Source organism: Oncorhynchus nerka, linkage group LG14 (genome assembly GCF_034236695.1).
Source record: "Oncorhynchus nerka isolate Pitt River linkage group LG14, Oner_Uvic_2.0, whole genome shotgun sequence".
NCBI classification, from domain to species: Eukaryota; Metazoa; Chordata; class Actinopteri; order Salmoniformes; family Salmonidae; genus Oncorhynchus; species Oncorhynchus nerka.
The window spans coordinates 47,143,035-47,169,338 of NC_088409.1; the positions used below are offsets into that span (position 1 = coordinate 47,143,035).

At 41.2% G+C, this 26,304-nt stretch overlaps 3 protein-coding genes and 1 non-coding gene across 8 annotated transcripts; 3 read left to right on the plus strand and 1 right to left on the minus strand.

Annotated features, from left to right (window-relative positions):
- Positions 1-524: 524 nt before the first annotated feature.
- Positions 525-9,550, plus strand: LOC115141235 (nuclear inhibitor of protein phosphatase 1-like). The gene is made up of 7 exons (XM_029679993.2): positions 525-678; positions 884-944; positions 1,706-1,859; positions 2,060-2,286; positions 2,544-2,688; positions 6,368-6,432; positions 6,613-9,550. Exons 1-7 carry the CDS (start codon positions 626-628, stop codon positions 6,964-6,966), a joined length of 1,059 nt encoding a protein of 352 aa, XP_029535853.1. The 5' UTR covers positions 525-625; the 3' UTR covers positions 6,967-9,550.
- Positions 1,304-1,457, plus strand: LOC115142281 (small Cajal body-specific RNA 1). Its single transcript, XR_003865487.1, has one exon. It is a non-coding gene; the product is annotated as a small Cajal body-specific RNA 1 (non-coding RNA).
- A 1,811-nt stretch (positions 9,551-11,361) lies between the features above and the next one.
- Positions 11,362-18,913, minus strand: LOC115141237 (cytochrome P450 4B1-like). The gene is made up of 12 exons (XM_029679995.2): positions 18,632-18,913; positions 18,344-18,488; positions 18,173-18,217; positions 17,170-17,297; positions 16,758-16,894; positions 15,932-16,086; positions 15,552-15,658; positions 14,910-15,100; positions 13,928-14,061; positions 13,027-13,091; positions 12,465-12,547; positions 11,362-11,956 (listed from the first exon to the last, which is right to left on the minus strand). Exons 1-12 carry the CDS (start codon positions 18,821-18,823, stop codon positions 11,779-11,781), a joined length of 1,560 nt encoding a protein of 519 aa, XP_029535855.1. The 5' UTR covers positions 18,824-18,913; the 3' UTR covers positions 11,362-11,778.
- A 409-nt stretch (positions 18,914-19,322) lies between these two features.
- LOC115141239 (mediator of RNA polymerase II transcription subunit 18-like) lies at positions 19,323-25,452 on the plus strand. 5 transcript variants are annotated; one of them, XR_003865344.2, is made up of 6 exons: positions 19,339-19,874; positions 20,376-20,693; positions 20,794-20,922; positions 21,063-21,203; positions 21,342-21,385; positions 21,506-21,830. XR_003865344.2 is itself a non-coding variant. In XM_029679996.2 (6 exons), exons 5-6 carry the CDS (start codon positions 22,660-22,662, stop codon positions 25,020-25,022), a joined length of 627 nt encoding a protein of 208 aa, XP_029535856.1. In that variant the 5' UTR covers positions 19,554-19,874; positions 20,376-20,693; positions 20,794-20,922; positions 21,063-22,344; positions 22,636-22,659; the 3' UTR covers positions 25,023-25,452. The 5 variants fall into 5 exon arrangements, 2 of the variants coding, with proteins under 2 accessions (XP_029535856.1, XP_029535857.1); XM_029679996.2 differs by adding exons at positions 22,636-22,732; positions 24,469-25,452 and having other exon boundaries at positions 19,554-19,874; positions 21,063-22,344; XR_010458480.1 differs by having other exon boundaries at positions 19,323-19,874; positions 21,063-21,385.
- The last annotated feature ends 852 nt before the right edge of the window (positions 25,453-26,304 follow it).

A 26,304-nucleotide genomic window follows, 5' to 3' on the forward strand; every position in this document is an offset into this window, starting at 1 on the left:
TGTTTGCTGTATTGTGAATATATATTTTATAGATGTCTCACTATCAGCTGTAAAGCAGCCCCTCAGGAATAATAAACATTCTATACTCTACTCCATAGCAGTTCAAAGGTATAATTAAAATACATTCTGCAAAAGTGTATGGTCTGTGATAAATGGGAAGCTACATCAACATGCACCAAAATGAAATGTGACACCACAACTTCCTACAATTTCCAGTCTATAGATGTAATATGAAACAAGGAGTATGTTGCTATAGTAGTCTATGTTATTCTACCCAGTGGCTTTTCAATAAAAAACCGTCTATACTATTGACTATTCTTGAAGCTATTCAATCTGATTCAAGTGAATGAGCGATAATGAAAGCTAAGCATAATAACTGTTAGCGTTAGTGCATGTGTGTTCACAGTTCATAGTAATGAACCATTGCCATTACATTTCAGTAGGCAACCTTTTTTTCTAGAGTCGAATCAAATCATTGTAGATAATGGAATGTATTACTTTCTTTTCATCCATTTGTGCAGAGACAGAGAGATTTGGCTGTCAAGGGTTTAACCCCACAAAACTACAATTCCCAAAGCAAGGGAGCATTTTACCCAGCGGGTTTGTGAATGGAGAATCCTGCAAGATGGCGACTAATGCAACTGCTACAAACTTACCATCTTTTGATTGTCCAACATGGTGAGAAAATGCATTTACCGGTATATTTACGTTGTACAAAGACATCAAGTGCATGCAAAATCACAAAACAGCATTACTTTTTTTACATTTTGTAGCTAGAAACGTATGTATTCCTTTTAGCCACGTCTTATTAGCTAACATATGCTAGCTAGCTGATTCATTTCATTGAATGGTGTGCTTAGCTTTTGGTCCTTGTTGTTTTCAGGGCAGGCAAGCCCCCTCCAGGACTCCATTTGGACGTGATGAAAGGTGACAAAATGGTCGAGGTAAGAGCTTAGGGCTTCTGTGGCGAACATTTGAACCGCCTATCTGTATTATCTGCACAAGGCTAGATATTCTGTATGGTTCCTTAGAATGTGGCTATTATCTTGCATAATACATCAGTCATTACGGAGCTGATGTGTTTACTTACTTTCTATACTAACCAACTGTGCCAGCACTATCAAAAGCTGTGATAGAGAACCATAGGATGTAGTCCTACGTGATGTAGTTTACCTATAAATGTCTATTAGTATAGACTGTCTACTTCAATATACAATATAGTCTACTTCAGTCTGTATACTTCAATATAGGTAGCTAGGTGTCATGGTGTACTTAACTAAATAAACAAATTGATCATACATGCATGCACCAGATACAGACACTACTGTCCTCAGCCCAGTGCATCCTGGTGCCTGAGTTCCGTGACTGTTGGGTTTTAAGAAAGGTGCCACAGAAACATCAGTCCTGATATTTAAGCTCAGGAGTGCACTCTTGAGTTATGGCTCAGAGGCACAGGGCTTTAAACTGTCTTACAGCTGGCAAGGATTTCATTCAATGTTATCAGTGTTGTTAGCCTGAGTGTCTGTTTAGGATCTTTTGCCAACTCCTTATGGAATTGTCATGCTAAAACAGCTTGGCGTGAGAATGAGTGACGAGGAGTTGTCAAGAAAGCAGAATTATATCTGGGACCACCAGGCTATGATGTTGTGACGTAATAAAATACATGTATTGCCCAATCTGTTGTTATGATGATGAATCCTTGAAGAAACTGATCATTGACGAGAAGAAGTACTACTTATTCGGGAGGAACCCGGACATGTGTGATTTCACCATCGACCACCAGTCATGTTCACGCGTGCATGCTGCCCTGGTCTACCACAAGCACCTGAAGAGGGTGTTCCTTATCGATAACAACAGCAGTAAGTGAACTGTCGTGTACATCAGTCTGTAAAATAGTTTATCTTACCTCAAGCTAGTAAAAAGTACTCAAAATGTAACAGTTGCATTGCCTTAGAGGAGTGCACTGTCGAATAAAGGCTGTGCAACTATTACTCTTCACTTACTTTTTCTAAATGACATCCGTACATGTGGACTTGAAGTTTGTAAATTACGTTCTCAGCGCATGGTACCTTCTTGGGACACATCCGCCTGGAGCCCAATAAGCCTCAGCAGGTCCCCATAGACTCCACCATGTCGTTTGGGGCGTCCACGCGAGCCTACACCATCCGGGAGAAACCTCAGAGCCAGCAAGGAACCAACTCCGCCACGGGGGACAGCAAGGCCGGAGAGGACGAGGAGGGGTCTAAGGGTCTCTTAGGATTACCAGAGGAGGAGACCGAGCTAGAGGTGTGTCTGTGTGTCTTCTGTAGTTGTCTACTTGGGCATTTGTCTGGACATGCTGGTAAGGAGGGATTGTACTATTACCACAGTAGCTGAAGATAACTCAGGATGTCCCTCTTTACATAGTTTATCTTTTGTTCTGTCAGTGTCTTTAGTGTTTTTTTTTTAGCTCTCGCTGTTTCCAATTCCGTGTGTTTAGTGTTAACTTTGTTTCACTTCTCCTTTCCCAAACATTTATCCATCCCCTGTTTGGGCTGTGACAGAACCTGACGGAGTTCAACACGGCCCACAACAAGCGCATTTCCACCCTGACCATCGAGGAGGGCAACCTAGATATCCAGAGACCCAAGAGGAAGAGGCGGAACTCAAGAGTCGCCTTCAACGAGGACGATGAGGTCATCAACCCGGGTAAGCTCTCTCTTCAACTCCATTGGCCTAGCACCAGTACCCCAGTGCTGTTGAAGTATTGGTTCTTTATCTGTAGTTGAGGAAAAGTGTTTCTGTGCCGGTCTTCAAATTTTACAGTGTCTAAGACTTTTTTAAATGTTATGATTTAAAAGAAAATACTGGTCCTAGATTAACACTCTTACTCAGAGTCTTTGTGAACATGGGCCCTGATTTACAGTACCAGTCAAAAGTTTGGACACCTACTCATTCAAGGGCATTCTCTCAACCAGCTTCACCTGGAATGCTTTTCCAACAGTCTTGAAGTAGTTTCCACATATGCTGAAAACTTGTTGGCTGCTTTTCCTTCACTCTGCGGTTCAACTCATCCCAATCCATCTCAATTAGGTTGAGGTTGGGTGATTGTGGAGGCCAGGTCATCTGATGCAGCACTCTATCACTCTCCTTCTTTGTCAAATATCCCTTACACAGCCTGGAGGTGTATTGGGTCATTGTCCCGTTGAATAACAAATGATAGTCCCACTAAGCGCAAACCAGATGAGAGGGGGTATCGCTGCAGAATTCTAAATAGATCACTGACAGTGTCACCAGGAAAGCACCCCCACGCCATCACACCACCACCTCCATGCTTCACGGTGGGAACCACACATGTGGAGATCGTCCGTTCACCTACTCTGCATCTCACAAAGACAGCGGTTGGAACCAAACATCTCCAATTTGGACTACAGACAAAAGGACAGATTTCCACTGGTCTAATATTCATTGTTCGTGTTTCTTGGCCCAAGCAAGTCTCTTCTTATTATTATTGGTGTCCTTTAGTGGTGCGTTCTTAGCAGCAATTTGACCATGAAGGCCTGATTCATGCAGTCTCCTCTGTACAGTTGATGTTGATGTGTCGGTTACTTGAAAGCATTTATTTGCTCTGCAATTTCTGAGGCTGGTAACTCTGAAGAATTTATAATCTGCAGAAGAGGTAATTCTGGGTCTTCCTTTCCTGTGGCGGTCCTCATGAGAGCCAGTTGCATCATAGCGCTTGATGGTTTTTGTGACTGCACTTGAAGACACTTAAAGTTCTTGACATTTTCTGAATTGACTGACCCTCATGTCTTAGTAATGGACTGTAGTTTCTCTTTGCATATTGGAGCTGTTCTTGCCATAATATGGACTTGGTCTTTTACCAAATAGGGCTACCTTCTGTATACCACCCCTACCTTGCCATAACACAACTGATTGGCTCAAATGCATTAAGAATGAAAGAAATTCCACAAATGATCTTTTAACACCTGTTAATTGAAATGCATTCCAGGTGACTACCTCATGAAACTGGTTGAGAGGATGCCAAGAGTGTGCAAAACTGTCAAGGCAAAGGGTGGCAACTTTGAAAAATCTCAAATATAAAATATATTTTGATTTGTTTAACACTTTTTTGGTTACTACATAATTCCATTTGTTATTTCATAGTTTTGATTTATTCACTATTATTCTACAATACAGTAAAAATAAAGAAAAACCCTTGAATGAGTAGGTGTGTCAACTTTTGACTGGCACTGTAAGTATTTACATAAACTGAGGCCATCAGACTGTTAAACAGCCATCACTAACTTAGAGAGGCTGCCGCCAACATACAGACTTAAATCACTGGCCACTTAAATAAATAGATTTAATAAAGGTATCACTAGTCACTTTAAATAATGCCACTTTAATAATGTTTACATATCCTACATTACTCATCTCATATGTACATACTGTATTTTAAACCATCTATTGCATCTTGCCTATCCTGCACTGCCATCGCGCATCCATGTATTTATATGTACAGTTGAAGTCGGAGGTTTACATACACCTTAGCCAAATACATTTAATCTCAGTTTTTCACAATTCCTGACATTTAATCCTAGTAAAAATTCCCTGTTTTAGGTCAGTTAGGATCACCACTTTATTTTTAGAATGTGAAATATAATAGAGAATAATAATAATAATAATAGAGAATGATTTATTTCAGCTTTTATTTCTTTCATCACATTCCCAGTGGGTCAGAAGTTTACATACACTCAATTAGTATTTGGTAGCATAGCCTTTAAATTGTTTAAAGGCTAACGTTTCGGGTAGTCTTCCACAATAAGTTTGGTGAATTTTGGCCCATTCCTCCTGACAGAGCCGGTGTAACTGAGTCAGGTTTGTAGGCCTCCTTACTCGCACACGCTTTTTCAGTTCTGCCCACAAATCTTCTGTAGGATTGAGGTCAAGGCTTTGTGATGGCCACTCGAATACCATGACTTTGTTGTCCTTAAGCCATTTTGCCACATCTTTGGAAGTATGCTTGGGGTCTATGTCCATTTGGAAAACCCATTTGCGACCAAGCTTAAACCTCCTGACTGATATCCACATAATTTTCCCGCCTCATGATGCCATCTATTTTGTGAAGTGCACCAGTCCCTCCTGCCGCAAAGCACCCCCACAACATGATGCTGCCATCTCCGTGCTTCATGGTTGGGATGGTGTTCTTCGGCTTGGAAGCCTCCCCCTTTTTCCTCCAAACATAACGATAGTCATTATGGCCAAACAGTTATTTTTGTTTCATCAGACCAGAGGACATTTCTCCAAAAAGTACAATCTTTGTCCCCATGTCTAGTTGCAAACCGTAGTCTGGCTTTTTTATGGCGGTTTTGGAGCAGTAGCTTCTTCCTTGCTGAGCGGTCTTTCAGGTTATGTCAATATAGGACTCGTTTTACTGTGGATATAGATACTTTTGTACCTGTTTCCTCCAGCATCTTCACAAGGTCCTTTGCTACTGTTCTGGGATTGATTTGCACTTTTCGCACCAAAGTACATTCATCTCTAGGAGACAGAACGTGTCTTCTTCCTGAGCGGTATGACGGCCGCGTGGTCCAATGATTTTTATACGTGCGTACTATTGTTTGTACAGATAAACGTGGTACCTTCAGGCGTTTGGAAATTGCTCCCAAGGATGAACCAGACTTGTGGAGGACTGCAATTTTCTTTCTGAGGTCTTGGATGATTTCTTTTGATTTTTCCCATGTCAGAAAAGAGGCACTGAGTTTGAAGGTAGGCCTTGATGTACATTCACAGGTACACCTTCAATTGACTCAAATGATGTAATTTATCCTATAAGAAGCTTCTAAAGCCATGACATTTTCTGGAATATTCCAAGCTGTTTAAAGGCACAGTCAACTTAGTGTATGTAGACTTCTGACCCATTGGAATTGTGATTAAGGGAAATAATATGTCTGTAAACAATTTTTGGAAAAAATACTTGTGTCATGCACAAAGATGTCCTAACCAACTTGCCAAAACTATAGTTTGTTAACAAGAAATTTCTGGAGTGTTTGGAAAACAAGTTTTAATGACTCCAACCTAAGTGTATGTAAACTTTCGACTTCAACTGTACATATTCTTATTCCATCCCCTTACGTTGTGTGTGTGTGTGTGTATAACGTAGTCGTTGTGAATTTGTTAGATTACTTGTTCGATATTACTGCACTGTCAGATCTAGAAGCACAAGCATTTCACTACACTCGCATTACATCTGCTAACCATGTGTATGTGACCAATACAATTTAATTTGGTTGGGTGAAAATAATGAAGTGTGTGTGTACCAATCTAAACCTGTTGCTTCACTCGTAATGCATGCGGTAACTCGGTGCTTCTTGAAACATTACAGAGGACATTGACCCCTCAGTGGGGCGCTTCAGGAACATGGTGCAGACTGCTGTCGTCCCTATAAAGGTAAGCCTGGGTTATATCCATAGTAAGCCGCTAAAGTGCATTGATTGCCTGAGGTGTCAATATCTTTTTGTACAATCACTTTGCGATTTAAGGAAGCCTATGATTAAGAAAATTGCAATGTAATCCTAGAAACAGCCTACAGATGAGTTGCTACTCAATATTTTGTCATTTCCACTCTAGAAACAGAAAATGGAGAGGCACGGCTCACTTAGTATGGATGACGTTGTGACGAGGCGCATCCACAACTACACCTTCGGCGGCGGCCTTTACGGGGATCTGCCACCCACTAGCCACGAGGGCCACCCTGCCGGGCCCCCGAGCGGAGCCACTATTCTGGGCGGTCTCCCTCTGCCCTTCCCCAACCCGGCCCCAGAGGTGAACCTGGCCCCGGACGCCCCCCAGCCACCTGTCACCCTCAACCCTGTCCCCGTCACAGGCCCCTATCCCTCCGAGGTCCTCAACGAGCCACGCAAGAAAAAGTATGCCAAAGAGGCATGGCCAGGCAAGAAGCCCACCCCCTCCCTACTAATCTAACCCTCTCCCTACACTACGGCTCTTTCTCAATTCGTCTTTCCTCTATTCCTTGTGTCCTCTCTCATGCATTGGAGAAGATCCAAGGTGTTTCCTCTTGGATCTCTTCCAATGTATTTTGAGTCTGAGGCGAGAGGACACGAAGAATCCAGGAAAGCCAAATTGGGAAAGAGCCTATGTGGTGGAGGCAGGGCTGACTCTCAGGGTATGGGCGGAGACATCAGGGACCATGACCCGTTGGAGGCGGATCGATTTTACTTATAAAACTGTTTTGGGGATTTTATAGTTTTGTCAATGTTTTCTACGTTACTTCCTCGTTCTCCTAAAGATTATCCCAAAGACTTGAGTAGTACATTCCATGAAGACAGAAACACCACTCGTTCGGGAGCTGAATGTTTGATGCGTTTTACAAATTAAGTCCTATATATAAAAAATAAAAGGCAGTTCTTGGCAGACCAAGTCAGTTGGTCAAGTAAGAGTAACTTGTGGCATAAATCGGTGTCCCATGGCCGTGATATGATTATTATCTCTAATTGATAGTCGGGCATCGTGCAGGGAAACAAACACGAAGCGGATGTAACTTAGGAAAACAGCCCTTATGTTGGAAACAAACATTATGTTCTCATCCAGATTCACATATATTTATTTTTCCAAGCTACAGCGCAAGTATTACAGGAGGTTTTTAAAGGACCTGCTCCGTGTTATCATTTTTGCCATGGAAAAAAAATGTTGCGATACTGGTATCATCACAGCCTAATCGTTATATAGTTGGTGACTGTGAGTTCCATATTACTATCTCCACTTCCTTCTATACGGTCTCAGTATTGGTTTGAAGTTGTGCGTAGTATTTTTGCTCACTGTAAACATGAGCATTCGGAAAGTATTCAGGCCCCCTTGACTTTCCACATTTTGATATGTTAGTCTTATTCTAAAATGGGTGATTTTTTTCTTCTTATCAATCTAAACAAAAAACCCATGACAAAGCAAAAACGGGTTTTTAGAAATTTGAGCAGAGTTAAAAATAAAAGGCTGAAATCACATTTACATAAGTATTCAGACCCTTTGAAGCACATCTGGCAGTGATTACAGCCTCAACTTCTTGGGTATGACGCTACAAGCTTGGCAGACCTGTATTTGGGGAGTTTCTCCCATTCTTTTCGGCAGATCCTCTCAAGGTCTGTCAGGTTAGATGGGGAGCTTCGACGCACAGCTATTTTCAGGTCTCCAGAGACGTTAGATCGGGTTCAAGTCTGGGCTCTTGTCCCGAAGCCTCTCCTGCGTTGTCTTGGCTGTTTGCTTAGGGTCATTGTCCTGTTGGAAGGTGAACCTTCGCCCCAGTCAGAGGTCCTGGGTGCTTTGGAGCAGGTTTTCATCAAGGATCTCTCTGTACTTTGCTGCGTTCATCTTTCCCTCAATCCTGACTAGTCTTCCAGTCCCTGCTGCTGAATAACATCCCCACGGTGAAGAATGCCACAACCATTCTTCACCGAAGGGATGGTGCTAGGTTTCTTCCAGACGTGACGCTTGACATTCAGGCCAAAGAGTTCAATCTTGGCTTCATCAGACAAGAGAATCTTATTTCTCATGGTCTGAGAGTCGTGCCTTTTACTGAGGAGTTGCTTCCGCCTGCTGAGATGGTTTTCCTTCTGGGAGATTCTCCCATCTCTAAAGAGGAACTCCCATTGGGTTCTTGGCCAGCTCTAGGAAAAGTCTTGGCGGTTCCTAACTTCACTGTGTTCTTGGGGACCTTCAGTCCTGCAGACATTTTTTGGTGTTCCTCAACACAATCCTGTCCCGGTACTCTACGGACAATTTCTTCGACCTCATGGCTTGGTTTTTACTCTGAAATGCAATGTCAACTGTGGGACCTTTTTATATAGACAGGTGTGTTTGTGCCTTTCCAAGTCATGTCCAATCAGTTGAATTTACCACAGGTGGACTCCAATCAAGTTGTAGAAACATCTCAAAGATGATCAATGGAAACAGGATGCACCTGTGCTCAATTTAGAGTCTCATAGCAAAGGGTCTGAATACTTATGTAAATAAGGTCAAACTGTTTTCGCCTTGTCATTATGGGGTATTGTGTGTAGATTAAGGAATGTTTTCAATTGAATCCTTTCTAGAATATTGCTTTAACATAACACTGGAAAAAGTCGGAGTCTGAATACTTTCCAAATGCACTGTACATTTATTTTTTAAATATCTATTTGTAAAATAGATACAAGATGGATTATTATAGGAATTGACATAAGCAGTTCAGAGTTTCTGAAAAATGTCATTTTCTAAAGACGGAATAGGACTGTAGGTTTATATTTTTACACTTCTATCAAGATGAGTGCCGTGAGGAGAGAATGTTATGTTTAATCGGTTTACATTCACAATCAATATCAGTAATAAAATAAACGTTAATAGACTGCACAGAGTGTTTTTAAATGCTGTCAGCCCGTTATCAAAATGATATCGGTGTGACCTGTGAGTTGCAACTCTGCCTGAATGTTAGTCGGTCCTCTAGATGGCGATATGTACATTGTTAATTTGCCTGATCTGAGCCACCGGTCACATGAAATAAAAGGTGGTAAGGTTCTAAGTTGGTGCTATTTGCTGTTGATTATTGTTTTGCAGGCCTTTGAAATGATTCATTTTTAAATATGGTACACATGGTCTTGCATCACAGCCATAAAAGGGCTCTCAAAATTGAGCTTCTTGGTGTTCAAAGAACTGCGTTAGTTTTCACACCAGCCAAATAAATTCTTAGATTGCCCCCTTTACTGGTTAAGTAAACATAGCTCAAATATAACAATCTTGCAAAAGCCATGCTATTTGTATCAACTTTGGACAGACGTGTGCCCAGACCTTTTGTCCCTCTTTCGGCTGATGATGGCTTTTTTATTCACATAATACACTGTAAATAAAAACAGAAATTTGTCACAAACATGTCTTTATGTACGGTTTATAGAGTAGTGTCATTTTTACGCGGTAGTAGGCCTATATCTTCAAACGCCACGATTTAAATGGGGATTTTGTCTTATTTTTTTGCATTCCAAGGATAGTCGCCATCTCAGTATCTACCAGCAGATTGCATGAAGTGTTTGGCCTGGTACAGAATATTCCATAGACAAACATTGACCAGGTAGACTCATTCCTCTTTGAAGAGAATTGGAATTTCAGTGCACATCCTGAATTGACTGGAATTGACCCCAACCCATAGCATTTTGGGTGTATTTAGGGATTGGAAAACACTTTATTATTGCAGAATGAATAGGAGCTGACACGATTCCCTATCTATCAGACAAATGTGTTGTGTAGAACAGAAATTGTCTATCTGAATGTTCGGCAACATTACATCCTCCTGCACAGGCCCCTGATGTGGCACCATGCATTGTTCATGTTCAGGATGGCTGCTTTCTCTAGTCATTATGAATACCAGTCCAACAAGCCAAGCTTAGAATCATTTAACAACAATATAGTTAAGGTCAGTGACCTGTCCAACACAAACTCACTAGTATTAAAGCCCTGGTTTTGTGGATGTGTGTGGACATTGAATCATTTTCCATTTCTTCTGCTTTCTCAGTGGGTTTCTGACCATCTATTTTTCCGTTTAGTTCCCCAAATCACCACAACCAGGAAGGAACACATTCACGTCACCACATGGTAGGATTTTACCATCCAAAATTATAAGCATTGTAAAAGAGCGAGTTTACTCAATTAAAAAAATGACACATTGGTTTTCTTACCCTGTAAGCAGTCTATGGACAAGGTATGACAGCAATTCATGCTTTGGTTGAATTTCCCTGGCACCGTTTTAGCATTTGTGGCACAAATCCCATTCAAGTCATGGGACTGATATTAAAGTCATCCAACAGTATCTCAAATTGATTGTGAAGCTCAAGCTCACTTCTAGATTATTTGAACATGATGCGTGAAAAATGCTAATACCGGTCCCATGACTTGAATGGGAAAGCGTGTGGAAACAGTGCCAGGGAAACTAAACCAGAGCATGGATTGCTGTCGCACCTTGTCCACAGACTGCTTACAGGGTAAGGAAACCAATATTAACTTTGTAATCTGGGTGAACTATCCCATAGTACTTAAATTGATTGTTTTATGTATTTAAATAAAGGTCAAATAAAACACAAATCATTTCAAGTGCTATGTAGATTCAAGTGGCAGCGAGGGAAGAAGTGTTAAGTTACGTGAGGTAGCGTGCTGGAAACACCATGCAAAATACAAACTTGCCTGGTAAACCGTGTAGGCTTGGATATGTTATGGGTAACAACAAAGAGAAATCATGTTATAAGGCCTCTATTGTTCTTAAAGGGACAGAGGTACACTCTCAATGGAACTGTCTTGAAGATACATTGATTTGAGAGAACGCAAATGAATGGATTACACCAGCAATTTCCTGAGTGGTTTGCACCACACGTTTATTTGAAATAGTGAGAATAACATTAACTCAATCCTATGTCTATTCCTTTTCAAACTGTCACATCACTGACAAGGGACATTGACTTACCATAGGCTATATGTCAAAAGGAAAATCAAACAACATTTAGGCAGTTAGTTACTAGCAAAATATTAGTAACATAAATTAGTGTTAAATTAATCTTTGTATATAAGACATATAATATTCTCCTTACATGGATATTTAAATTAAAATTCTGAATATAGCTTTGAGAAGTTAATATTAAAAAAATATTCCTTATGTAAGTTTTATTTCCCATTTCCTGGTGAATTAGCATGTTAAAAACAAATTCATATGAACATTCCACAAACAGTAGCCTATGCCTGATAACAAAAGTGCAACTATAACATTCCTTATGGTTCAAGATCGACAGGTTTGATTTTCACATGGATCCCATTGAGTGAGCGGAGCACCAGTCTTGGAATCATTTTTGGTTTCTTCATTGGGTCCTCGGTCAGCTGATATCGCTTGAGTGTCTGTGCCACCACCACCTTCATCTCATTCATGGCAAAGTTCTGCCCAATGCAGTTTCTACAGACAGAGAAAAAGACATTGAAATAATTATGTTGTAGAACTCCTGTACATTCACCCTGTGTAATAAAGAAGTTATGTGGTAAGATTACCAATGGTTTATAGCTCTTTTATATAATAAAACATTACCACATCATCAGACAGACCCTGCAGCTCTTTGAAGTGAGTTCAGCCTGTGCCAACTCTACAGACCTATAAGAACTGCTGTTGTGTCAGAGGGATCCCAGATCCGTTTGTGTGATTTTGACAACTCCTACTTTCATTGTCATGCCAAACAAGACAGATCTGGGAACGTGCTAGGTCCCATCCCCCTTTTATAGTTAGGGTGGAGGTTGGATCTAGGTCACAGGCATCAAGGGACCGAAGGGCTCCAAAATCCAGTCAGGTAAATGAGTAGGTCTATGGTTCCATCCTAGTCCCAGCCTATTAATGTGAGAACCAAACCCTGCTGCCAATGCTGCTCTCTTAAATAGGGGTTGAGTCACATGGCACTGGTGTGGAAACGAACCTCGGGCCGGCAGAGAAAGGGACAAAGGCATGGGGTGATCTTTTTGCAGAGTTCTTGGGCAGAAATCGGAGTGGGTCGAATGCCTACGAGAATAGAAAATAGAAGAGAGACAAATAGTAAATAGAAACAGTGGAAAATACTGTATATAGGTAGACAGCTGGTCCCAAATATGTTTGTGTTGTCTTGTTCATTGTCACTGCAAACATGACCATATGAGTTGGCAAGACAGCACAAACAAACCAGGCTGGTGAGACAAACTGCCACCAGGCTTGTATAAACAGGTTTCAGTTCCCTATTGTGTATACCCTGAATCTTATAGCGATAGATTAGTCAAAATCAAACCCATGGGGTTACTGCTAGGTCATATGGATTTCATTACAAATTAACTCAGCAACAGCCCCTTCCTCTGTCAATACTCTAGACCTTGTCCTCTGTGACCAGAAACGCATGATTTTATGACGCATGTTCAGCTGTTCAAGCTAGCATTTCTTCTACTACTAATCACAAATGATATTAACCCTGTTAAATGAGAAAATTGTGTTCATCAAGATGGTGTGCTCACGTTAGGGTTCTCCCAAACGGTGGCGTTCCTATGAATGCCAAAAATGCTGGTTCCAACAAGACAACCTAGAGGGAGAAAAGAGAGACGAATTATACTTCCACAGTGTTACACAGTGTTAGCGCTTGACATCTGTTTAGTTTCCTATGGACACAGTGATAATATTGTCCATGCTGCAAAAGGATCCATCTGCTGAGGCAGAAAGAGAGACTATCTGGGAGAGGTTTTTGTTGGTCATTGGCAGTAATAAACACGATGAGAAGGACATGGTGAGAATGCTCCAACAGCACCAATTCATTTGATATAAAACATTTTTTTACTAGGGGCCAGTTTCCAGGACACAGTTTAAGCCTAGTCCTGGACTAAAATCACTTTAAATGGAGGACCTCCACTTAGTCCATCACTAGGCTTAATGTGTGTCCAAGAAACTGGCACTAGAAAATATATCACTGCTTATGAAAAAGATGAATAAACACACTGATTGTAGAGACACAGTCTCTACATACAAACTAGTTGGTGACAATCCCAATGCAAAAAGGAGAACTAGCCCTGGAGACAAACAAACATGAGTTAATATTTAATTTGTTATAGCCGATGACTGAGGCAAAGGTTAGGGAGGACTCCATTGCAACCCCTTATGGCCTCATGTTAAGGCACAGAGCCCTTATGCCTTTAAAACTATAATTTTAAAAAGCCCCTTGCATGGCCTGGAGTGGTCGGTGTAGTGGTTAGTTCCACTGCCTACAGTAAATATACCCACCAGTGTCGGCGTGGATTGGATTCCAACCCACTGCCTGTGTGACCCACTTTCCTACCACTGTCTCGCCTCAGTCCAGTAAAATGTACAAAAAAGTCCCCTTCAGTACATCACAATGCAACATGTTTTTTAAATGTACACATTTACCTTCAGGCACAGTCCTCCCATCGAAGAACGTCATAGGTTTGGTTATCTTCCTGGACATCCCAGGTACAGGAGGGTAGAGGCGGAGGGATTCCTTTATACACATGGTTGTGTATGGTATTTTACTGAGATCTTCCCTTAAGAATGCAGAACATTATCTTTATATCAATTCTCTTTTTAGTAAACATGTTGCCATGTATTGTGTGGCTCCAATCTAAGAGCAAATACAGGGTGATTTCCCTTCCTTTACTCTATATCTAAAATAAAGGAACGGCTTTGGTAACTAGTTCCAAACATGGAGCCTATTGGTGATTGTGTAGCCCTCAATGACCAAAAGCGCCCTCTTTGGCCTCATGGGTGGAATGTTATTCATATTTTGCATAATTTCATAATGAATAAATATAGGAAGAAAATCCGGTGTTTCTATGTCAAACTATTGTGTTATATTTCAGTCTTCTGTGATGTATGTAAAGTGTAATATTGGGATGCAAACTTAAAATGTAATACATTTTAACTCTATATCTGAGATGGTACACGGTACAGCCCATAACCATGTGTGTGAGGTCTAGACTTTTGCTTCAAAGTAGATTTGTTTAAGACTATCACTCTGAGTGACCCTGATTTAGCCCACTGCAGTAAAAGGTTAAATGATCCCCAAAGTAACAAAAGAGTCATTTATATATACTGTAGCTGCGGATTGTAAAATAACCAAATAAAACCTTGAAACTGAAATACACCCCACAGCATGATCTCTGAAAAATAAATCTGGACAGTACAGCCTTCCACTTCATGTCACTCTCCTCCAGCCAAATGAACGCATATCTAACATGCAACAGGATCAGGACAGTAAATCAGGGCCCCTATTCATAAAGAATCTCAGAGTAGGAGTGCTGATCTAGGATCAGTTTTGTCTTTTAAATCATCATGATCAGCATTCCTACTCTGGGGCGCTTTATGAATACAGGCCCTGGACAGTGGAACCTACCATTCCATGGTGTCCCTCCCCTCCAGGGCGCTGATGACCTCATCCCTGCAGATCTGCTGGTGCTCCGGGTTGCAGGCCAGGCTGTACAGGGTCCAGGAGATCCCACTGGCTGTGGTGTCGTGCCCCTCAAACATGAAGGTGTCCACCTCCGCTCGGATAGCCTCATCTGACAGGCCCTGCTGGTCCTCATCCTGGATTGAAAACCATAAGGAACAATGAGATCATTGCATGTTCTTCTTTGTTTGGCTTCATTTTATGGAAAAGGTATAACTCGCAGAACTATAATGGTGCTAGCCTGGTCTCCGATCTGTTTGTTCTCTTGCCAACTCCATTGCTCATTTTCAAGCCACGCCATGTGTTTGGCATGACAATGACTGACAAGGAGTTGGATAGCAAAAACAAACTGGCACTCAGGCTATCGTGTTACCAGTTGCATGGAGAGAGAATATAACGAATAGAAAAGAAACTCTAGCACACTGGTGATCTTGAGGCTTCGATGAGTTTCTATTCGAATTGACTTCATTCAATGACATACTATGTCATCGCCGATGTAGCCGTTTTAACTAATGACCTGGTTAGATGAGTGCATAAATGGCATAATGGTGGATAATAGTGTAGTAGAGTAATAGAGGTGTGACGTACTCGCGCGCAGAGCAGGATATCCAAAAAGTCCAGGTTTCTCTTAGCCTGTATCCTGCCCAGTTCCTTTTCGTCCTTTAAGGCCTCTTTTCGCTTTCGTATGATTTCCTCTACAAGCAGAGGGAATCAATAAAATGTTTGATCAAATGTATTTATAAAGCCCTATTTACATCATAGATGTCACAAAGTTGTATACAGAAACCTAGCCTAAAACCCCAAACAGCAAGCAATGCAGATGTAGAAGCACAGAGGCTAGGGAAAAATGCTGCTTTTTCAGCGTATATTTGCATTGTCAAATTCATACATATAAATGTTTTCAGGGCTGAGACCTGCTGGTGCAGGGGATTAAAATAATAATTTCAACCTTCATTCACAGAACGCACCTGTATGACTGTGTGCAACATTGCATGCCTTCCTGTATTTGTACCCATGTGGGCTAAGTTGGAAGATCCACTCGCTGTGGTAGGGAAAGGTCCGGAAACGGACATTCACCAGATCACTGAGCTCGTACACAGCCTTGATGTATGAGTTGGTTCCACTGAAATGAGAGTAAAACAACAGAAAAGTATAAGTTACTTCCTCTCAATCATTGCTTATAGGCAGGGCCCTGAGTTTCCTGATCATGTGATCTGGCCTGAAAACCTCTGGGCCCGTACTTACAAAGAGTCTCTGAGTAGGAGTGCTGATCTAGGATCAGGTCCCCTCTGTCTATATAATCATATGAATTATGATCTAAAAAGAAAATCTGATCCTATATCAGCTTTCAATTTTTATAACATTAACACTGACAAGACAAGATTTTCAACATGGGCAGATTGTCACGACTTCCACTGAAGTCGGTCCCCCTCCTTGTTCGGGTGGCGTTCGGCGGTCGACGTCACCGACCTTCTAGCCATCGCCGATCCACTTTTCATTTTCCATTTGTTTTGTCTTGGTTTTACACACCTGGTTTCAAATCCCCAATTACATGTTCATTATTTAACCCTCTGTTTTTCCCCATGGTTTTTGTGAGTGTTTGTTTATTGTAACTTCTGTCCGATGTTTGTGGGCTTGGTATTACTTTGTGTATTTTGACATTTTGAGTAAAGTTCATTGTGTTACTCATCTCTGCTGTCCTGCACCTGAATCCTCTGCACCAGCTACACCCAGACCATTACACAGATGTAAATGGCAGATAATGCAGTGGTTAAAAACAGTTAACTGACTGACCTCTCTCCCCCTCGCACTGTCTGGCAGTTAGTGTTGGAGCTGAAGGCACACTTCATAATGCTGTCCAGTGTCATGAGGCTCACATGCTCAAATAACTCAAATGACTCGTCGGATTTTGAGTGAGTCTCCCATTTGTCCTGGAACAGATAGAGGACAGACATAGTCAACTTGCACAAGATGGATAGTTACATACTCATAGTACATCACTCCCTTATTAAATTACCCCTTTAGCGTGTTCATGCAGAATTTCCCTCCAAATACAGTTGTCAAACTATACAGCATTCTAATACAGTTGGGAGAATATGTAACGTTAACTCTTATGCAATTAGCTTTTTTGTATCCAGAAATTCCCCCCATATAGGCTATGGTTGTCAACCTATACAGTAATTAGGGTAGAGATAGCAAAACGCACCAGCATAGTTTTGGCAGAATCAGCCATCATTTTGACATAGGGCTTTAAAACATCGTAATGGAAGCCAGGGGTCAGGAGTCTTCTGTGGCGGAACCATTTCTGACCTTCAGACACCAGTAAACCATCCCCTAGAGAGAGAGAGAGAGCGAGAAGAGAGCCAGAGAGAGAGAGAGAGAGAGAGAGAGAGCGAGAGAGAGAGAGCGAGAGAGCACATCCTGAGAAACACATATGTTGTACGTTCATGCAAAAGAATAGAAGTAAAGAATATACACTACTGTTCAAAAGTTTGGGGTCACTTAGAAATGTCCTTGTTTTTTAAAAGAAAAGCACATTTTTTTCCCTTCAAATAACATCAAATTGATCAGAAATACAGTGTAGTTATTTGTTTCCGACCATTTTGAGCTTGTAATCGAACCCACAAATGCTGATGCTCCAGATACTGAACTAGTCTAAAGAAGGCCCGTTTTATTGCTTCTTTAATCAGGACAACAGTTTTCAGCTGTGCTAACATAATTGCAAAAGGGTTTTCTAATGATCAATTAGCCGGTTAAAATTATAAACTTGGGTTAGCTAACACGACATGCCATTGGAATACAGGAGTGATGGTTGCTGATAATGGGCCTCTGTATGCCTATGTAGATATCCCATTAAAAAAATCTGCCGTTTCCAGCTACAATAGTCATTTACAACATTAACAATGTCTAAACTCTATTGTTGATCAATTTGATGTTATTTTAATGGACCAAATATGTGCTTTTCTTTCAAAAACAAGGAAATGTCTAAGTGACCCCAAACTTTTGAACTGTAGTGGACATTATAACCATAACTGTATAATTGCCGAAGTGGCATGAGTCACAACGTTATTGAAAACCAGAACTGCACCCAAAAGGAAGAATATTTGAAAATGCCTATTCTTAAAATATCTGCAGTTAAATGTATATAATCTAATGTTGGTTCAATATTTGTAACATATGTGATTATGGCAAAGACAATGCAACCTTACCTATCCATGGAATAAGAAATCTATATGAAAGGTCATCTTTGGGCTCTATTTAGAAAGAGAGTGAAACAGGTATTCTATCACATGTACTGAGATTCCATAGATAGACATACTGTACATAGATGCAACTTGTTTAAATAATGATGTGAGTATTGTCGTTCCAAAGAGACCAACCTGTTGATGCCAGGATGGTTTTGACATAATCTGGGTGGTGAATATTGAGGATGGAAACAAATGGACCAAACCACATTTGAAATGCAAGGGGGTACGATTCTCCCCATTTGACAACCTTATACATGTCGTTCCCATCTTGTTTAAACTGCAAGACAACAGAGAAAACATGCACTTATATTTTAAAGAAGGAAACGCACGAGCGTGACACCGAAACTTGCCTCTGAAGCTGATGCTACAATGTTGAAGTCACTCAATGTGCACGTTCAATAAATTCTTATTTTAACTTACCTCTCGTACATGCCCGAAAAGCCAGTGTTTTGGTGGTCCTGGGAATGTCTCGAGCGCCCGAATCCATTCATTCCTTTTGACAATAAATTTAGAGATTTTAAGAATGACATAGACCAAGCTTAATATTGCAACCAAGTGATGAATGCGATAGGAATCTAGCGTCACTTTTTTCAACGTTTCAAATAACTCCATTGCAATGGACGTCTAACTGGCGAAAGCTACCATTGACAACTTTTACAACAAAAGGCAACGGTCTGGTAAATGAAATGACATAACTGCGAGAAGCAGAAGAGAGTAGGGTGGGTGGTTTGAGGTCATTGGGGGACAAATGTTGAGGGGCGGAGTCCAGCCTGCCAGAGCAGACAAGGCACTGCATACCAATTATTTGCCTTGATGTACCTCATTCTTGTTCATTCTTAAATCCTTGATATCTTCAAATATCAGAATCATGTTTTCCCATCTGACAGTCATCATGACTGATTAGCTCTTTATTATCAGGAGATCACACAACCTTGGGGAACCCCAAGTGGAGGACACTACTGGACAAAATCCAAACAAATGTTGGACTTTGGCCATCAACCTCCACTATATTATATAGTAGATGATATACTGTAATCAGGTAGCACATGTTGACTTCCTGTTAACCCTTTGATTGGCTATCCCTCTCTGAATAACAACATAAAGGCCACGGTCTAGGTCGAAACACACTGTATCTAACAGCAATTGCAACGCAACGGAACCAACATTTCCGATGAAGGCTTATAACCCTAGTGACTAATGGCATGCTCTCAATTAACACATCAGATTTCACATTTGGTGTTAACGCCTTGCAAGAAGCTGCATGCAAACCCGCTGATGGAAAATGGAGCTCCAGACCACATTAGTCAAGGACCCCATTTTGTGTCACTGACACTTACACCACAGCCTATGCCATTGGTTCAGAGGAAACATCTGTGTGGGAGGTGTTGATAAATGTTTATCTCTGTTTCCTACTGAGTCAACTGTTCGATTTGTGATTTGTAACTTCTGCTTAATTTCCTATAGCTTTAAATTATAATCATTAAGTGTCAGTTTTGGCGTAGGCCTGTAGCCTGCACATTTTAAAGCAGATTACTTGTGGCGGTTTTAAATATAATGCTTAAGTAGGGACTAATCTCTGCTTCAACAGTGTTTATTGTAATCATGATCGCTACCTCTGCCATAATTATTGTATTTATGGTTTGGGCCTCATTTCCAACATCAGGTAAGTGTCTGAAATTTACAAAAACATTAATATCACTCAATACTTAGCTGAGTGAAACTACCTGGGGGTTAGAATTCTCACATATGTATGGGCCTTTATTGAAAATTCAAAAGGCTATACAGTATTTAACCTTATTGTACACTGTTATACAGCCAAACAATTAGTATACAGATGTACCACAGAAACTTAAAAATAGATGTTTTTGAATACTCATTTGAAATGTCAATATTCAAATGTCTCTCTGGACGTTGAAAACCTGCTAATCAGTTTAATCAAATAGGACATGCATTGAGTGATTTGTTTAGGCGATTGATGAAGCTGAATTAACATGATGTTGTTATTGTTTTCTATAGGCATAAGAGAAATGGCTAACTATTTCAATCATCAATCCATAATTTATTCATCCATTCCTTACATATAAACCTTTTATAAACACTTTATTACCAGTACTTTCATGTAACGCTATTGTACTTTCTTATTGTTTTTATCAATGTGTTGTAGAATCTTCAAGTCCTCTTCGCATACCGCTTGGGAGAAAATTGTTGATACCCTGCATAAGTAATGAAAGTCATCCAGAATCTTTTAGCTGGTTTTACAGTACAAACAATGTTGGTCGGCTCCGCACCCAGATTTTTCACGAGGATAAAAGTGGCCGACATCTCCTTTCCAAAGATTTTTGGCATAGAAAGAGTGTTTTAAGGAATCGTTCACTTGTAATCAACCCTTTTACAGAGGAGGATCAAGGAATATACTTATGTGGATTGTATAAAAATGACAAGATCACATATGGATTGTCCACTTCAGTTGTTCTTGAAAAAGGTTAGTCAGCCTATTATAATTGGAGATAATTTGCAAGCAGATTGATCGTCTACACTAAATTAGTTTACAGCTCACCCTAACCATCTATCTCTTTATTTAGGATCTCACATGCCAATAATAACCACTGTGTCAAGCAGTGGTTTTATGCATGAAGTAACTAAGAATGTGATTACCAGCACATATTACGCACTTGACTCCGCTCTGAACAACACCACCAACAAAAGCATAGGTGAGACCCAAAAGGAGTAGTTCTTAAACCCCAATCTCACTGACTTTCCACATGTTCTCTAACATCAACAGGATTGCCAGATACTGTACTAACAGCATTTTCTGTAGTAACACTACGCAACACTGTTGCCTCTTTTACAGACAATGGGTCTACTCCTCCAGGTAACCGAGAACATCAATGGCTGGCATCAACAGTAGCTGGAGTCTCTGCAGCTGTGTGCCTTTTCCTTGTTGCACTGGCACTGTTTAAATTATACCATTTCAAATGGAGAATAATCGCAGGTAGGATAAATATACCGTATTGTTATCTTTGAAGATGGGGAGATCACAAGATTAATACAATTGTTTGGAGATGGTAATGCAGTTTGAGGCCCTATCTGTTTTAATGGAAATGTTTGTCTGTTTGTTCAAATGTTTAAGCTTCTGCCAATCAACTTCTCTGTGGTGGCCAGGGGACCAGCTTTGTAAGTTATCTTATCTAGCCGACATTACTACTATTATTCTTGATAAAACGATATTGATGATGTTTAGTTGCACATCAATATAGTATTATGCACATACATCTATGCATCTCCTTTCAACAGGAGGAAGAAACTACACTTGTTTATTCATCCTTGGTTATCAGGAGAGTCCAACAGAGAGATGTCATCAGAAATGACAATGAGTGTGTGTACAGTCATATCAGGGTCTAGGAACTAAGAATGGCACTACTTTGATGAGAGGCGTAATAAATAGTTTAAATCAAGTGCTTCCTTTGTGCTCAGGCACACAAAATGCCAAAAAGGCATACTGTTGTTGTTGGGAATGATTTTTATGCTTTGAATTGGTTTGTTTTATATTCTGTCAAAAAGTAATATAATCACATTTTAGCATGACCTTTTGTTTGTATTAAATTGGTATTGCACTGTGTCACGCACTTCTGTACTTTTAACCTTTAAACCAATATTTAAAAAAATAAAAGGAAGAAAGCCTGCTTTATATATCAAAAAGCATAACGCCTGTGTATTCAGATATGTCTATACATTTTATTTGTGACATACTTGTAAACAAGTTGCTGAAATGTAACATTTTGAACTCATCGATCCGCTGAGTTGCTTTCAGAACGTTTTCAGATGCTTTCGGAACGTTTCCGTTCTTGAATGCCCCTTGCTGCATATCGTTGCACAATGCGCAAACGCGGATCTGGATGAGAAGTATGATAGCGAGCTAGCTATTCCTCCCCCATCACACGGGCTCAACTCTAGCCAATCTGTTACTGTGAACGTTGAAAACGTTTATTTGTACCTGCCTAGCAACCTAGCTAGCTTGTTTCAATGTAACTATGAGCTAACGTTAGCTAGGTTGCAAGTTAGCTTGAATTGCTGCTGTGGCAGTTTGCGAAGGAAGAAGCAGGTACTCGGCAGTCCAAGCCGCCAAACATAAGGTGAGTTAAGTGCATTTTGCTTGATTTCTCAGTGACTTTTTCTTATCGGTGACTTGTTTCATTTTTTCTGTAGCTTATTTGGCTAGCTAGCTAACTGGCTAGCTAACTATTTGTTTGAATGAAATGAGATACTGTCTGTCTAAACTAGCTCTAACTAGCCTGATAGCTTAGCCAGTCGGGAAATATGGCTAGGTTGGAGATGCAATCATTAAGAAATGATGTTTATAGTCATAACGTTAGTCTATGTCATACGAATTGATTGAGGTGTTTTCATTTTCCCCCTTGCTCTAGTTACCTGTCTGACACTGACGAGTGATGGAGGCCCCACCAGTCTCAGTGCTGCCCATCACGGGGGGCACAATTAACATGATGGAGTACCTGCTGCAAGGTGAGTTTACCTCGTACGAGATTCTTGAGTCTCCAGTAGGGCAGGCGTACCTATTTGGTATTCTGTGGTTGGGTATCTTGTAGGGGTCTTGAAAAATATATCCAGATCATAATCAATGTCAATACAGTACATTCGGAATGTATTCAGACCCCTTCACTTTTTTCCACATTTTGTTATGTTATAGCCTTATTATAAAATGTATTAAATCGTTTTTCCCCTCACCAATCTACACACAATACCACATAATGACCAAAAAAATAGGTATTGCGAATGTAAAAAGAAATAAAATATTACATTTACATAAGCATTCAGACCCTTTACTCAGTACTTTGTTGAAGCACCTTTGGCCGTGTGATTACAGCTCAAGCACCTTGTCTTCCTGGGTATGACTTTACAAGCTTGCCACACTGGTATTTGGGGAGTTTCTCCCATTCTTCTCTGCAAATCCTCTGTCAGGTTGGATGGGGAGCATCGCTGCACAGCTATTTTCAGGTCTCTCCAGAGATGTTCGATTGGGTTCAAGTCCGGGCTCTGGCTGGGGCACTCAAGAACATTCAGAGACTTGTCCCTATTCACTCCTGCATTGTCTTGGCTGTGTGCTTAGGGTCGTTGTCCTGTTGAAAGGTGAACCTTTGCCCCAGTCTGAGGTTCTGAGTGCTCTGGAGCATGTTTTCAGCAGTCTCCCAGCCCCTGCTGCTGAAAAACATCCCCACAGCATGATGCTGCCACCACCATGCTTTCCCGTAGGGATGGTGCCAGGTTTCTTCCAGACGTGACGCTTTGGCATTCAGGCCAAAGAGTTCATTCTTGGTTTCATCAGACCAGAGAATCTTGTTTCTCATGGTCTGAGTCCTTTAGGTGCCTTTTGGCAAATGCCAAGCGGGTTCTCCCATCTCCACAGAGGAACTCTGGAGCTCTGTTAGAGTGACCATCTGGTTTTTGGTCACGTCTCTGACCAAGGCCCTTCTTCCTCGATTGCCCAGCTCTAGGAAGTCTTGGTGGTTCCAAACTTCTTCCAGATTTAAGAATGATGGAGGCCACTGTGTTCTTGGGGACCTTCAATGTTGTAGATTTGTTTTTGTACCCTTCCCCAGATCTGTGCCTCAACACAATCCTGTCTCAGAGAGGTTTTTGCTCTGCCATGCACTGTCAACTGTGGGACCTTATATAGACAGGTGTCTGCCTTTCCAAATCATGTCCAATCAATTTAATTTATCACAAGTGGACTCCAATCAAGTTGTAGAAACATCTCAAAGATGATCAATGGAAACAGGATGCACCAGAGCTCAATTTTGAGTCTCATAGCAAAGGCTCTGAAAACTTATGTAAATAAGGTATTTCTGTTTTTTTATTTGTATAAACCTGTTTTTGCTTTGTCATTATTTTTTGTATTGTGTGTAGATTGAGGAAAGAAATGTATTGTAGTAATTTTAGAATAAGGCTGTAACGTAACAAAGTCTGCATAAAGTCAAGGGGTCTGAATACTTTCCGAATGCACTGCATGTTCAGCTGAAGAACCCATACCAGCCCTTGTGCTGTGGCTTGGTCACCTCTGTATCAGTTAGTTGCGATTCAATAATTGAAAATTGCTGTCTATTTTCAATGAGACCTTTTACATTTTTTGAATTTGCATTTCAATTCACTCTTCAAAAGTCCAAATGGCAAGTTGCACTGATTCAAGCTACACTTGATAATATAACATTGCTTACACCGTTCTGTCATGTCACCACACTCAGGCAGCGTCTTGGACCAGGCCCTCGAAAGCCTATTGCACCGCCTCCGGGGCCTTTGTGACAACATGGAACCCGAGACATTTGCCGACCATGAGCTGGTCTACCTCCTGAAGGGCCAGCAGGGCAACCCGTTCCTGTTGCGAGCCCGCCGCTCCCTCTCCCACCCCACAGTGCCCTGGCACCTGCGCTACCTGGGCCAGCCGGAGGTGGGTGATAAGTCCCGCCTCGCGCTGGTTCGCAACTGTGTGGATGTGGCCGCCTCGCACAGCCTGCCCGACTTCCTCAATGAAATGGGCTTCCGCATGGACCACGAGTTCATAGCCAAGGGCCACATTTTCCGCAAAGGTGTGCTCAAAGTGGTAGTGAGTAAACTGTCTCGCATCCTGGTCCCCGGGAATACAGAGAACACTGAGCCGCTGTCACTCTCCTACCTGGTGGAGCTCAGTGTATTGGCCCCTGCGGGCCAGGATACCATGTCAGAGGACATGCGCAGCTTCGCTGAGCAGCTCAAGCCCCTGGTTCACCTGGAGAAGATTGACCCCAAGAGACACATGTAAGAAGGAGTGTTTTATGATGAGCCTCTGTTGGCTGTCATGGACAAAGTGTAGTTTTTATTAAAACATATTTTCTTTTACATGGGACTTATTTTTGTATGATTCTTATGAGAAAGCGCTTTCCCACAGTCCTTTGTCTCTGTAAATGAACTCTAGATCTCACAATCTTGATGCGTGTCTCGTACATTTGGAGAAGGACCATCTGTCATTTGGATGTTAGTGGTGTTTGACAAGGACTTCACAGGAGGTTTCTGACATAGCCAACATGGCTGATGTGACAAATGAGGCTTTGAATGAGTCAATAAATAACAATGTTTCTATTCACAGTGCCGAACTCTTAGAACACACGTTTTGTGTCGTGCTTTGTTCTGTCTTTGAGATGTTTTAAGAAATGCACAGCGCTATAGTGTTTATAAAAAACTATTTTTCTCAACTCAACAGTGTCCTCTTGGTTTGCAGCAGGACACAACATCGTGTAATGTTCAGACAGGCCAGTTTGTTCTAATCTACATATTCACAACATATCCTGACATGAAGAATAATGTATCATAACATTTAAGTCGTTTAGCAGACGCTCTTATCCAGAGCGACTTACAGGTGCAATTGGGCATGCCTAGCTTAAGGACACATCGACAGATTTCCCACTGGCTCGGAGAATCAAACCTGCGACCTTTAGGTTACTGGCCGAATGCCCATCCTGCCGCCCCATCATTCCAGCTCTATTAATAACATTTCTATCTGCAACATTCCCCAATGTTTGTATTCTAAATGTTGACAGGTGCCATTTCCATTGACTACCACTAGGGAGCTCTCCTACTCTATTTGTAAAAACAGCCTTTCTGGTTAGAGCCAGTTATATTTGCACCTCGGATCATCTACACATGAGCTGTGGTTGCCATGGTAATAGTTAGCCACGAGATCTGCACATCTCATCCCACAACTCTAATTAGCTTTTTCAATTGCTTAATGATATATATACCTGTGAAAGCTTTCCCTTTCTTCCTCTCACAAAAGCATTGATTTCCCTTCCCCTCTCATTTATCTTAACCCATTACTACATCAATGGCAACCTGTGTGGAGGGAGGCTCTTGTGAGTACAAGACTTGAGGCCTCAGGTTGTTTAATCTACAGTCATAATTTCAAAATGGTCTTGTCTCCATTGTGTCATCATGTCCATTCTTGGCTAGAGATCAGTTTTCCTCTGATGCCCTCCCATATACAGTGCATTCGGAAAGTATTCAGACCCCTTCACTATTTCCACATTTTGTTCCAGCCTTATTCTAAA

Excerpts from the sequence above, each read along its gene's own strand:
- LOC115141239 (XM_029679996.2), top strand. The coding sequence starts at position 22,660 with ATGGAGGCCCCACCAGTCTCAGTGCTGCCCATCACGGGGGGCACAATT. Across the intron at positions 22,733-24,468 it reads GATGGAGTACCTGCTGCAAG|GCAGCGTCTTGGACCAGGCC; the intron begins GTGAGTTTACCT and ends CACCACACTCAG.
- LOC115141235 (XM_029679993.2), top strand. The coding sequence starts at position 626 with ATGGCGACTAATGCAACTGCTACAAACTTACCATCTTTTGATTGTCCA. Across the intron at positions 2,287-2,543 it reads AGGAGGAGACCGAGCTAGAG|AACCTGACGGAGTTCAACAC; the intron begins GTGTGTCTGTGT and ends GGGCTGTGACAG. Across the intron at positions 6,433-6,612 it reads CTGCTGTCGTCCCTATAAAG|AAACAGAAAATGGAGAGGCA; the intron begins GTAAGCCTGGGT and ends TTTCCACTCTAG.
- LOC115141237 (XM_029679995.2), bottom strand. The coding sequence starts at position 18,823 with ATGGAGTTATTTGAAACGTTGAAAAAAGTGACGCTAGATTCCTATCGC. Across the intron at positions 15,659-15,931 it reads TGTTGCACACAGTCATACAG|AGGAAATCATACGAAAGCGA; the intron begins GTGCGTTCTGTG and ends CTCTGCTTGTAG. Across the intron at positions 13,092-13,927 it reads TGGGAGGACTGTGCCTGAAG|GTTGTCTTGTTGGAACCAGC; the intron begins GTAAATGTGTAC and ends TTCTCCCTCTAG.